Below are 13,602 nucleotides of genomic sequence, written 5' to 3' on the forward strand. Positions count from 1 at the left end.
AAAAGTTAGTTCAGCACTTTCACTTGATCTTTGACCTTTTGACCTTTGAGGCAATAAAAAAAGAAAAAGAAAAAAAAACTCTCCAGAGAATTTCTATGAGGTTACACATGCATGCACCAAGTGTAAAAAAAAAAATACTAATCCTGCTGGCATTGCATAAACATGAGGGAAATAGTACAATTTTGAAGTGTTGCACTTGACCTTTGACCCCTGACCTTTGACCCCATGAACCCTACATTCTCTAGATAATCACTGCCAGTCGGTACATGTATACAGTTTGTATATACTATGTTCCATGAAGATACCTTGAACAATTTTCCAATTTACAGAGAAAAAAAGAAGTTTTAATACTTTTACTCGACCTTTTGACCTTTGACCTTTGACCTCATGACCCAAACTTTCACCAGAGAATCTAAATTGGGTAATACATGTATACACTAAGTTTCAAGAAAATATCTTCAGGCATTGCATAGATATGGTGGAAATAGTGAAATTTTATGTATTTGACCTTGACCTTTTGACCTTTGACCTTGAGCACGTGCACCCAAAAGTTGATTGGCACAACTTCACCCCCTAATGCACATACATGCCAAGTTTCATTAGGATACCTCAACAGCTTTTGATAGTTACCTTGTCCACAAAATTCATTACGGACGGACAGAAGGACGGACGGACGGACGGACGGACGGAAGGACGGACGGACGGACGGACGGACGGACGGACGGACGGACGGACAACCCGAAAACATAATGCCTCCGGCACCACTTCGTGGCGGAGGCATAAAAACTGAAAACATGGAAATAGAAAAGCCCTGGTCATGTATTATAATCAGTCAATACCATGAGAGCTTCCACTTTTGCTGTAATTCATCTAGTCCTGAAGGAATTTTGCTGGAAAAATTGTCAGAATGTCATTATCAAATTGGCACTTTTTTGTCCACATATATTGGAGAATGGGTGTGACTGATGAAATTATTCAAATTTGCAGAAAATTACGAATACAAATTACAATAATTGACGATCTTACGCTGAAACATTAAATTATGGGATACTCTTTCTAGTTAAATGTGATGCTACACGTAATTCAAGAATCACAAATAGATTTTGTGGTTTTGAGGCTTTTGCCACATTTTTCATATGAAAAGGTATGTATGATCAAAATAGAGCTCAAGTAAAAAAGGAATGTTAACTACACTAAATGAAATGAAAACTTAACAATGAAGAGTAAAAAAACTAAAACAAAAAGACACAGCATCTGACCACTAACAAGTGGTTTTATAGGGCTTTGTGTATCAACTTATTAGACATATGAACCACTTTCGATGAATAGGTTGATGTTACACCTGGACCAGTGAAAGACAACCACGTGATGTAATGTGATACTACTACCAAGTGCTCAAGCCTTCTCGGAATACAAGTTTGTTTTCCTCATCAGATTCACGACTAAAACTGAGATGTTCAACAGAGAGCAAGGAAAAATTTACATGTAATACAAGATGCAAGTCATTACATGTAACTCCCCAAAAGAAGACCCTTCGCCAAAAGAGAAACTTACTCCAAATGAAACTCTCAGGCAGTGTTCAAAACAAAAGATAAATTTCAGCAAATGCAGAGAGTTGCGGCAAATGAATCGTCATTTCAGAACGATTGTATAATTCTGTGGCACAGCATGCAAGGCAATTAGTGCAAAAGAGCTGCCCATGATTATACTGAGACAGCAGCATGCATCATGCTGAAGATGAATTGTTGTTCTTGCGTGGGTGGAACGGAGAGTCACCTGTGGGTCCTTTATTTTAGTGGAAATATAATCTCTGTGATCACTACTTGATACAATACACCTGTACATGTACTTATGGAATTTCCTAGTGGAAGTTATTATTGACATTAGCAGTGTCATATTTTCATTCTTTTCCTGTACAAAACCAATCCAAGGAGGCACTGTAAGTTGATCATACACTGTACTAAACATTCAAATAAACAGACCAAATATTCTTTCTATTTTTCAACCTTTCCTAACACTTTTTTATTTATTTTTTTAAAAACCAGAACTTGTCTATACTTCCCTGCTCATTTTACATGTCACTGAAGTGACTTCCTTATTGTCATGATCACAGATTGAGAGGGTGTCAAATGAAATATTACTGTGATATGCCATATATCTAGCGAGCGTGAATTTTTGTAAATCGGGACTTCCCAATCATTTCACAAGTGGTTATATACATTGTACGTGATCGTGAGGTCTTGCACTGAACGGAGAAATGTGATATGCATACGTCTCATTCACATCAGGATCAGATCCAGTATTTTCATGTGTCTTTAATTTTGTGAATAGCACCTGACTCACAAAATTTGCGAAAATAAAAACCTCACGAAATGTTTTGCGTATATGATACTAAACTCACGGGGATTCGAGATCCTCAGCAGTGATGAGCTCCTCCGTGTCGGAGTCTGCTTGGGTGAAGACGTGGGAGGAACCAAAGTCCATGATGGGGATGCCTTATGCTTCTTTTTCGATCTCTGGAAGTAAAATCTGTGAGGGGGGATGGGAAAGATTTTAAAAATAAATGTCTTGGAAGACTAGAATCATTAAATTTTTTATCAAAAAGATACCATACTCATTTTCTCTGACAATATAGACTTGAAACATATCCATTCACATTTAAGGAAATTAAGATTGTGAGGTGATGCATCAAAACAAGGACTGTTGGTATTATGACAAGAAAAACATGACAGTGATAGTTTGTGCTGGCAATGCCTTGCTTCCACATCAACATTTGGCAAAGAAGAGAGGGAACACTATGCCCAAATGAACTTTGTATCAAAGTACTTTCTGCTGAAATTCATCCCAGTTCAATTACAAAGAAAATGGACATTAGATGAAAGAATGTTTTGAATAGATGAAAAATACTGAAAAACTACAGGCAAACAAATCATGAAAGTACTGGGGTACTTTTATACAGGTCATACACACATTTGATGTGCATTTGCGATGAATTACATAGAATCACTGTACTAAAAAACTGTGTACAAACTTTTGTATTTTACTAAAATTTACTGAGGTACTTTCTCAGTAAGTACCCAAAGCCCAGCTTTTGCCTACACATATTGTATGGTATTCTTCAGCCCATGCTCTTAGCAAATATCAACTTTCCATGTGGTAAAGTGCCCTAATGGAGTTTCTTAAAATCATACTATTATCAGGAATTATAAAATGGGTTCAAGAATGTAGCCAATTGGAAGCGCTGAAATGAGTCACGTGTGCCTGCATTAATTTCTCACTAACATGCCCTGCCTGACGTCACAATGTTTACACTAGCAGTGCACACTCAATCAGTTGTTACAAGTGCGTCATGCGCTACTATACGCGCTGTCAATCCTGTACACAACTTCTAGTTCGGGCTACACTGGCTGCCGGCCGGCCTTTCTTGTGCATAACATGTGTGGCGTACGTATACTCTTATACGTACGGTACTTATATGAGCGGGATTTCCGAGTGCGACGTGCGTAAATGTTTGGGACGAACATCTTCGGACATCTTGATTCTTCAGCGAGTAGCTGACTGGTATTGACCCACAAAGGTACGTGAAAAATGCTGTTAGTTTTCAACCCATTTTATAAAACAAATGACGCACAGGATTATTTCGTGGCGTTAGTGGAGATGCAGCTCACTCTCGGGTATTTACAATGTAGTGCAACACCAACGCACTCTATCCTGCGCATCATTTGTATACTATTCATACTTTGAGGTATGTCATATAGTGCTGAATGCAGAAAAACAGACTCATCTGTGGCATGAATTCAACAGAAATTGCCTATTTATGCATACTACATGTACACCATGTATGTGTGAAAGCCAGGTGGTGCTTCATTTGTGTGCGTTTTGGGCTCAATATTCTTGCTGTAATACTATACACATAGAAAAAACAACAACATTGTGTATGTGACACAGTGGAAATTATTTGGCTCTTCTACTTATTCTTCTTCAAAAACTGTACACCTACTAATTGCAGCAAAGATTCACTGAATTTTACTAGATGTATCGACCACCTCTATTCCCAGTCTCATATAAAATCAAAGATTCATGCACAACCACAACACAAGCAAAGAAGTATATTATATAAGTTGATAATATCTTTTATCAAACATGATGACAGATGCAATTTCTAAGTTTATCGTTTACCATTGGCAGCTCATCCAGTGTTTAAAAAAAATTTGAGTTATCACATTTGATGCATATCATGCGTTGGTCAGTTGAATCACAAAACATCCTACCATATAAAAAAATACTGAATAAAGCCTAAAAACATCAGTAGATACATTGTATCACTGTTTTCTCAATAAACCCCAACCACAGACTGTTTATTCGAGAAACAATGTTATAAAATGGGTTCAAGAATGTAGCCAATTGGAAGCGCTGAAATGAGTCACGTGTGCGTGCATTAATTTCTTACTAACATGCACGGGCCGGCCCGCCGTGCAAAAAAGCGTAAAGTCACTGATGTCACAATGTTTACACTAGCAGTGCACACTCAATCAGTTGTTACAAGTGCGTCGCGCGCTACTATACGAGCTGTCAATCCTGTAAACAACTTCTAGTTCGGGCTGCCAGCCAGCCTTTCTTGTGCACAACATGTGGCGTACGTATACCCTTGTACGTACAGTACTTATATGTGCGGGATTTCCAAGTGCGACGTGTGTACCGGTAAATGTTTGGGACGAACATCTTCGTACATCTTGACTTTTGAGCGAGTGCTACATGTAGCTGACTGGTATTGACCCACAAAGGTACATGAAAAATGCTGTTAGTTTTCGACCCATTTTATAAATCAAATAATACACAGGTTTGAGTTCTTGACATTAGTGGAGATGCAGCTCACTCTCGGGTATTTACAATGTAGTGCAACATGCACTCGGCTTCGCCTCGTGCATGTTTCACAATCGTAAATACCCTCGAGTGAGCTACATCTCCACTAACGCACTCTCACCTGTGTATTATTGTATATCATTATAACGGAGTTGTTCACATTTTGTATTTTAAACCCCTAAAGGACGGGCTGATTTTGCTACAACACCCATTTCCCATAGACCCCTGCCCAAGCATACTCGGGACTCGTCCTCAACGAGTTAATAATACTTAGAGATCGAACATTTTAACACTGATTCTAGATTAACATTTCAACATTGTTTCTATCCCTCACTCACATTTTAGAACTATTTTTGAAGCACTAAAGCTGGGTTTCTGTTTCATCTGCAATTCAGTGCAAATGGTAAACAATGGCTTTAACCTTAATACAATAATGTTAACCCATTGTCATCGAGGACGAGTCAGAGTATCCTCGGGCAAGTTATCTATGGGAAATGTGTGTTGTAGCAAAATCAACCCGTCCTCAGTGAGTTAAATAACCCTGTAATTACAGTAATATTCGTGGCCCTTGTGTGCATTGCAGTTTTCTCCTAATGTTAGGCAAAATCCACAAGGCTTAGTCAAGTGTACTGAAAGTCACACATACATGCATTACTCATTTTCCTCTTGCGTTCTCGCATGCTGGTACAGATAAACGACTAACTGTTGTCTACTTTTCATAAATGAAAACTTGTGAGGAATTTGTGCAGAGAGCAAAGTCATGTCTTCAACTTGACTGAAACTTGAAAGATTGGTCTGTATCTGGTCGTCAGGGATATATTCCGCAGAGACTGCGTCTGGCTTCACGAAGGCGGGGCTGTACATAGGCCTGTAGCGGCGTACCCGCCCCGTCTCCGTGAAGCCAGATGAGAGCTAATAAAGTAAAAAAATGATAAAAGACTCAACAGGAAAGACAGATTTTTCTGTCTAGTCTCCACCACGCAAGGCCAGCTGGCTGGTTCAAAGAAACATAAGATTTCACTGCCAGCATAAAGGATAATTGATAAAACATACAAAATGGCCATGATCAACTTGTACAATTATGCTTAAAGGAGAGGGGGAGAGAGAGGGGAAAAGAAATGAGATGCAGCAGCCCACCCGCATCTCACACTCACAGAACCACTCTGCATCATGCACCTCAACCACTGTTTTTCACACGCACACACACATCCAAAGTTAACAAGAATCTTCAAGTTTGAAGGAGGCAAACTGAACCAAAAGCAGAAGAGGAAGAACCCAGAGCAACAGGTTGCTAGCCGTGAATGGTCGCCCCGCGCCGTGTTCGCGGAAAGTGTACCGCCGATACTGCCCCGCCTGCAGCAAAAGTTTGGCCGGCTCAGTCGCCGTCCCAGCCAGCCCAGAGCCAAGTGCTGTGATCGATGACCAGTGATAACCAACAAAGTAAAAAAGTGGCGACATAGAAATCTACCACATCCATAACAGCACCATCAAACGTCAAAAAAACAAAAAGCACAAATCAGATCGCACAGTTCTGACTAACTTACCAGCACATCTTTTTCGTCGAGTTCAAATGAAAAGCGTTTCGTGACGAATTACAACAAGACTTTATGCTAGTCGCTGTGGTGTCAATGCTTGTACGTGTACTACTGCAGCTAGGCTTGCGAGAGGTATATTACTCGACTCGGTAATACGCGCTAGAGCTAGAGCTGCATGACCAAAACACAGGGCATGAGCTGGCCGCGCCGTGGTACTTAGTAGTTTGCATGGACCGCGAGTTCCGGGTTGTGAGGTGAATCAGGAATCAGGGCCGAGGTTTGTCGTGGCGTTAATTGCTCAAGGTGGTGTGTGTGCACTGAACTCTACATGTGTGTGTCTCTCGTTCGTATGTACGGGTGTGTTACCTTTCCACGCGACCCCAATTTCGTCAACTAACAGTTTGGCTGTGATTAAATGCGTCGAAGGTACAGTATCATAAATATGCATGAGAGACTCATATAATATGACTGGTGACGGCCTGAACAAAAATAAAATCTCTCTTCGGTACACGCCCTTCTCATATTTCTCGTTATTTTTGCTTCTCCCTCTATTTCTCTTCTGTTCTCTTGTCCCTGCATTTTTAAAAAATTCTTCTCATCCTTAGATCCCGTCTGTTTGTTGAAATGCCACAGTGGGCCTAATATGTCTTTAGAATATCTTTAGAGACTTTCTCATGCTGAATATACCAGAGAAGATGGACTTTCCTGCCAAAAGAAGGCCAGCCTGTCAGAAGCAAAACATCGGGACAAACACCAAGAAGCCGCACTACCCCTATTTTGGATTTTTGTTTTTAAGTTTTATTTTATCCATTTATTTATTCTATTTCATCGTATTTATTACTATTTTTCTTCTTTTTTTTTGAGGAGGAGGAGAGATGGGTGAGTAACTAACCCTGTTTGGGACCCTGTTTCAGGATTGTTTAGGAAAGATTTGAAAACCACCCCTACTTACGGATATTTCGGGTGAAACCAATCTTGTGTATGAGGGGGGGGGGGTGAGTAGGCCTATTGTTGTATGGGGCTTGATCAAGGTGCAATGGCGGCGATATAAAAGCCGAAGATAAAAAGCCATTCTGAAAACTTGGGACTATATTGACAAATCTTGTGATCATTCGTAAAGGTGAAAATTGACTCTTCACATGTGCCAAATATATCTTAATTTTCTAGTGTTTTTTTTTTATTAGTTTTCATTCCTCTCATATTAATATACATTCCACTTGAATGTATGAACACACAAAATCAAAAATACAAACATAACATCTCAGGTCAATTCAAGAGTACCAACCAAAACAGGTGACATGAAAGAAATCCTAGATATTAGTGAAAGCTACCACACTCACTGTAGACTTGGTACTTGGTTGAGGTCCTCCTGAATACTCCTACTGGAGTTTTGACTGGAGGTGCCGGAGGGTGGACATTTAAACAATTATTCCATTTGATAACATCTCCTTAAATTTAGCAGAATCAATTTGTGTGATTACGGAAGAAGGAAGTTCATTCCATGCTTTAATTGTGCGGGGAAAAAATGAGTTTCTGTGGACTTCCAGTCTGGAGGATGGTACTTCAAACTGATGAGAATGTCCGCGTCTACTTCGAATAAGCTTGGGTTTAGTGTGTGATAAATAATCAATATGTATGTTATAGTATTATACTCTGTATTACACAGACACAAAATCATGTGCACACACAATGCACCCTTGCAAACATGGCACACGCTCACATACACACGTTAATTCTATCTAAGCAATGATAAAAATAAAAAGTAGAAATATCCCACATAACACACATCGTATGGTCTGACTCTGCAAGAGTGTGTGTGTGTGTGTGTGTGTGTGTGTGAGTGTTTCTGTGTGTTTCTGTTTAAATAAATAATTGATATGATTCATATAGCGCCAAATCCACTCTGCAGAGTGCTCTAGGCGCGAAAGGAAGAGAAAGTGAAGGAGATAAAAGACATACAAATATCAAATACATGTAATGAGTAATCAAATGGAGGCCTTAAACAGGTGAGTTTTTAGACTGCTTTTAAAGGAGTCTGATGAAGAACAATTTTGTTTGTGATGATGTTTCTGCCAGGATGTTTCTGAATTCTTTTAAAAATGAATAGATTTCATAAGTGTCATGAAGATGTTGGGCTGCTACAACACATAATTCTGCTCCATGTTCTTACCACGCACCTTGCTCACACGCTACTCAGTAACTACACTGTATGTTCTGCCATGCAAGATCATGAATATTTATATACAAGATCATGAATATTTATATGCTAACTTACATGCTACCCAAATAAAACCTATGACACAGTTCTATGGAACGCCAAACAGAATTCGTTGTTGGATGATAAAGCGGTTGCAACCAATAGTTCTGTGTGATACTAGTACAAGGCCTACACCTACATCCCCAAAAAATATCAAAAATTAGGAGATTACAAGCGCTCCTCCAACGTAACTTAAAATCACTGGTAATCTTGGGTCAGGTCACAGAACATCAATTGTGCTGAAAATAGTGGAACACCCTCCCCCCCCCCCAAAAAAAAAAAAAAAAAAAAAAAAAAAATATATATATATATATATATATATATATATATATATATATATATATATATATATCAACAACAGCCAATCAACCAGACAAACAAAACCCGAAGTCCTAATATTGATTTTTAACTTTGTCGGCAAAACACACACTCGCGATACATTTCAGTTATTGAACAGCATTATTACCAGCTATCTTTTTATCATAATTGTAATTATAATAATAATCATTATTATTATTATTATTATTATTATTATTATTATTATTATCATCATCATCATCATCATTATCATTATTATATTCTACCTATTGAATACAGTCCGCTTTCTAATGTTTTCATGCAAGTTATCATATCACCATTTATGATAATTTTTATGATTGTACCAAGGCATATAGGCGTAATAAACATGCAAGAAAATGCACAGTCTCGATTATACTTGATATCAATACCGTTACAGTTACATTTTAGGTATAAGCAAGCATAACAAAGTAGATACAATGCATGTGGAAGAAGATGATATATGGAAATAATGAATATATTTCTGGAAATTAATACTATACGTATGCTAAAATGATCGAAGAGAAATCGATTCTCTAACCCTTCAGTATTACTCTGAGCACGCGACGGTGCACTGAGTACGTTATTACACTTCTTCAGTGCTACACATGAGGAATATAGAATTAAAATGTAAAAGACTTTAAAAAGAGAATTATAAGGAAATATCGTTATCTCTTTTTGTATTGCTTGTTTCGACCTCTTTCTTTTTCATATTGTATTAAAAGTGTACCACTCAGATTGCGTTTCCCTCCTCCTCTTCCCCCGAAGGAGATGAGGAACGGTCATCAATGACAACGAGCAGGATATCGGAATGATATCACTCGATGTCCGCTTCGCGCTCAGAGGGAAACGCTTCTGCTCCTCATCGTGGCATTTCAGTGGGACTCTTTTTATGGTAAAAAAGAGAGATGCATACTATAGAAATGATCCCTAAAAGTATGATCTTACCAAATTAGTATAGTTATATAACACATATACATTTAACTATTGATTGTTTCGATGGTTATTAAGTCTTTGCGTGGCAATTCGTTCTTAGAAATGATACAACTTAACTAGAATATCTGAAAATCTTTACCTGGCGATTGGCAAAATTATTATAAATATTTCCTACATGAATAGGGTTGGTTGTTAAGCAGGTGAAAGTTGAAACAGACACTTTGAGCAAAATACTACAAAGATTAGCGGTAGCTAATATACATACATAATACATATTCATGAAGCTAGTCTTACATACCAGGAGTTTTGCTTCTCGCAACATTCGTCTGTCTGTAAACTCACTGCAGTGTAAAGTCTACCTCTTTAACAGCGGTCCAGCCGACAGAGGGCGCTCTTGTTAGTACATACGGCACTGTACATCTCCAGAACCATGAAAGCCGGGGTCTTGAATGGTTGTAAATGGCATTTGGTTGGGGGAGGAGGGAATACTCCACATTGGTTTTACAGTTTACGTGTTTTCGTTTATTCTCTCTAAGGTCCGTGCAAGATCATGACCACAATGTACTTGACACAATAAAATCATAAGGCGTAAGATTATAATGAAAATGCAGTTCTGCACCATGTTCAACTTTATTTTGATCTAAAGAAGGAAATCATACAAAAATATTTCAGAAGTTTTATCAAAATCCGACTCACAAAAATGTAAGGGTTATATAACATGTATATTTTATCAGTTTCACAAGCTTTCAGCGAAAAGTTTATCAATTCTCATCCCTCCCTATGATAGATTTTTTTTTTTGGTATTTTATTTATTTTATTATTTTTTTTTTATAGATCTCAGGATGCTCGCACCAGCAACTCATTGCTTTGGCAGTTTATGTGTCAGCCGGTCGGGTATCACAAAAGGTCCTTTTAATGGATTATGCAGGTTGCAAATGCTTGAAAATGTTTTCCAAGCCTCATTGTGAAGTATGTTTTGCCTGTAATTAATCCTTTTTTTTTAATTCTGTTTTGAGTTTGTAAGGCATGTGTATTTTTTATTATCTTATTTTGTGATTTGCTGTACTTTTGTATATAACTTTGAATGTATATTTTGTATTGATTCTATGCAGGGCCCCTTTGTAAATCATTTTTTATTTTAACTACAAGAGCTACCCTGATGTGGAAATGAAACGGAATAAGTAAACACAGACTTATACAAAATGTATGATTACAAAAATGAGATTTTAAGTTAATAATTTAGCAACTATGATCCCTTCATCCTCATCATTTCTCAGTTAATGAAAGTCAAGCATTTTCTTTTTTTTTTCAATGAAAAAAAAGAAGATTATCAGAGTTGACAAAAGTTTTAAGAAATCAATAACATTTCTGATTTAAATTTTAGATCAGATTATGGTGACAACTCTGCCAGATTGTTTTGTTGTTATTGTTGTTGTTGTTTTACTTTATTAATCAAAGTCAAATTGAACATGGTATCAATTTGCCCTTTCTATGTTAAGTCGACTGAAAAGGGGACAAAGTAAACAGCAGACAAAGGTCTCTCTGAGTGCATAAAAAGTTCCCACAAATAGGTAAGAAAAAGGAATTTACAATGAAAAGAGAAGGGAGAAGAACCGAAGAAGAAGGAGAGGAAGAAGAAGAAGAGGAGGAGGAGGAAGAAAGAGAGTATGTGTGAAGAATAAGAGGGAGTAGAAAAAAAGGAAACGGTGGTTATAACTTACAGAGGGTTCACACTGCATGTTTGTGTCTCAAGAATATCTCAAAGACGTGGGGGTGGCAAAAAAAAAACACCATAAAAAAAGGCATGGAATAAACCAGAACCATATTATACATTATCGATCATCGTTGAGCTTTTCACACTCTGAAATAACTGTCATAACTACAACTGTTTTGTAGTTTCGGTGCATAAATTGCAGTAATAGGTGAGATATCTGTCGGGATTACATCCAGTACTTGGCCGTATTCAATTTATGCATGCAGTATCAACCAGAAGAACATAAACACAAAGTAGATTATAATCTTAAATGATGACCATTCTAAAAAAGCCAGAGAGAAAGAAATACGCAAACACAGACACAGAAAGACAGAAGGATAGACAGACAGACGGACAGACAGACGGACAGACACACACACACTGGCACACACAAGAACAAATGATGTTGAAGTAACAGAAACTTTGTGTACTAATTTTACTTAATGTTGCTAAAAATTAAGATGATTAAAAGTTGAGCTGAAAGTAAAACTAAAAAAAAAAGTAAGGTGTAGCATTGATATCGGCCAACTCATACAGAAGAGAGCATGCACAAAAATTGGTCAAAGAGATATCACATCGTTGAATGAATTGTTTCATTTACCCATAATCAAGTAAAAGATATCTGAAATCTAATTTGTCATATTGATCGAAAGGATGCATAAACATTTTATTAATATCATTATCAATTTTATAATCGGTGAACATTAAAGGACAAGTTCACCTTCATATACATGTGGATTAAGTGAATGCAACAGTATCAGTATAACACATCAGTGAAAATTTGGGGAAAATCGGACAATCCGTTCAAAAGTTATGAATATTTTTGAAGTATCTGCGCAGTTACTGCTGGATGGGAAGACTACTACAGTGTATGATGTCATATGCGTACAACGACATAAAGAAAATAAAGAGAATTTCACAAATTTTTACTTTTTGAAAAAAGTGTATATTTCCTCAACTTGTCACGGACGTATATTCCCCTTGCCTTCTGAAAGAGGGAAGTCAAAAGACCTTTTATTAAGCGAGGAGAGTGAAAATATGCAGTGGCGGATCCAGAGGGGGGCGCAAGAGGCGCACGCCCCCCTTTATTTATCGTTAAAAACAAAAGAAATAAAAAGAAAAAAATGAAATGAAACCCGGTAGTGGCACCAAAAATAATATTTACGCCCCCCCCCCTTTACAGAATTCCTGGATCCGCCCCTGAAATATGTTGAATTTTCTTTATATTTTCTTTATATCGTTGTACTCATGTGACATCACAAGCTATAGTAGTCTTCTCGTCAAGCCTTCAGTGAGCAGAAACTTCAAAAGTTCATAACTCTAGAACGGATTGTCTGATTTTCCTCAAACTTTCACTAATGTGTTTTACTAATATTGCTGCATTCACTCAACCCACATATCTGTGAAGGTGAACATGTCCTTTAATTGACCTGTACACGTTTTCAAATGTTATTGTCCATATAAGGCATGTGAGAATATATTGCCGCCAGGTGTCCCGCATTTCATGAAGCGGTTTGCAGTGATTGAAAGTTGTTATAATTACCATGGAACGTACTCAAGTGCTCATATCTGTTTGATTGCTGCATTAAAGGGGATGTCTAGTAACCGATCAGTGGGAATCAGTGGGAATGCTGAGGGATGATTGTTCCAATCCTTGTGGGATTCATGTAAGAGTACATCATATATTTACTGTTGTGTGAAAATTATTTGCTTCAGAACGGTCTCATATTCAAGTAATGTGCAGATTAATGCCCCCGTCACTGACCAGGCACGCTAACTTGGAAACATTAAACTGCACATTACTTGAATATGAGACCATTCTGAAGCAAATAATTTCACACAACAATATAATGTACTCTTAAATCAATCCCACAAGGATTGGAACAATCATCCTCCAGCATTCCCACTGATTCCCACTGATC

General features: G+C 37.7%; 1 protein-coding gene and 1 non-coding gene across 2 annotated transcripts in view; both read right to left on the reverse strand.

Annotated features, from left to right (window-relative positions):
* LOC139725733 (circularly permutated Ras protein 1-like) overlaps window positions 1–6,437 on the reverse strand; it is a 40,411-nt gene extending 33,974 nt beyond the window's left edge. Inside the window, exons 1-2 of the mRNA XM_071636818.1 lie at window positions 6,408–6,437; window positions 2,402–2,529 (exon numbers count right to left, since the gene is read on the reverse strand). Coding sequence (XP_071492919.1) covers window positions 2,402–2,484 — 83 coding nt within the window. The 5' untranslated portion in view covers window positions 2,485–2,529; window positions 6,408–6,437. The remainder of the gene's footprint in view (window positions 1–2,401; window positions 2,530–6,407) is intronic.
* A 3,282-nt stretch (window positions 6,438–9,719) lies between these two features.
* LOC139725737 (small nucleolar RNA U3) lies at window positions 9,720–9,937 on the reverse strand. Its single transcript, XR_011710567.1, has one exon. It is a non-coding gene; the product is annotated as a small nucleolar RNA U3 (small nucleolar RNA).
* Window positions 9,938–13,602: the final 3,665 nt, after the last annotated feature.

The sequence above is a fragment of the Diadema antillarum genome, unplaced genomic scaffold (assembly GCF_040938485.1).
Source record: "Diadema antillarum isolate AM-2024a unplaced genomic scaffold, OU_Dant_1.0 seq00000057_RagTag, whole genome shotgun sequence".
NCBI lineage: Eukaryota > Metazoa > Echinodermata > Echinoidea > Diadematoida > Diadematidae > Diadema > Diadema antillarum.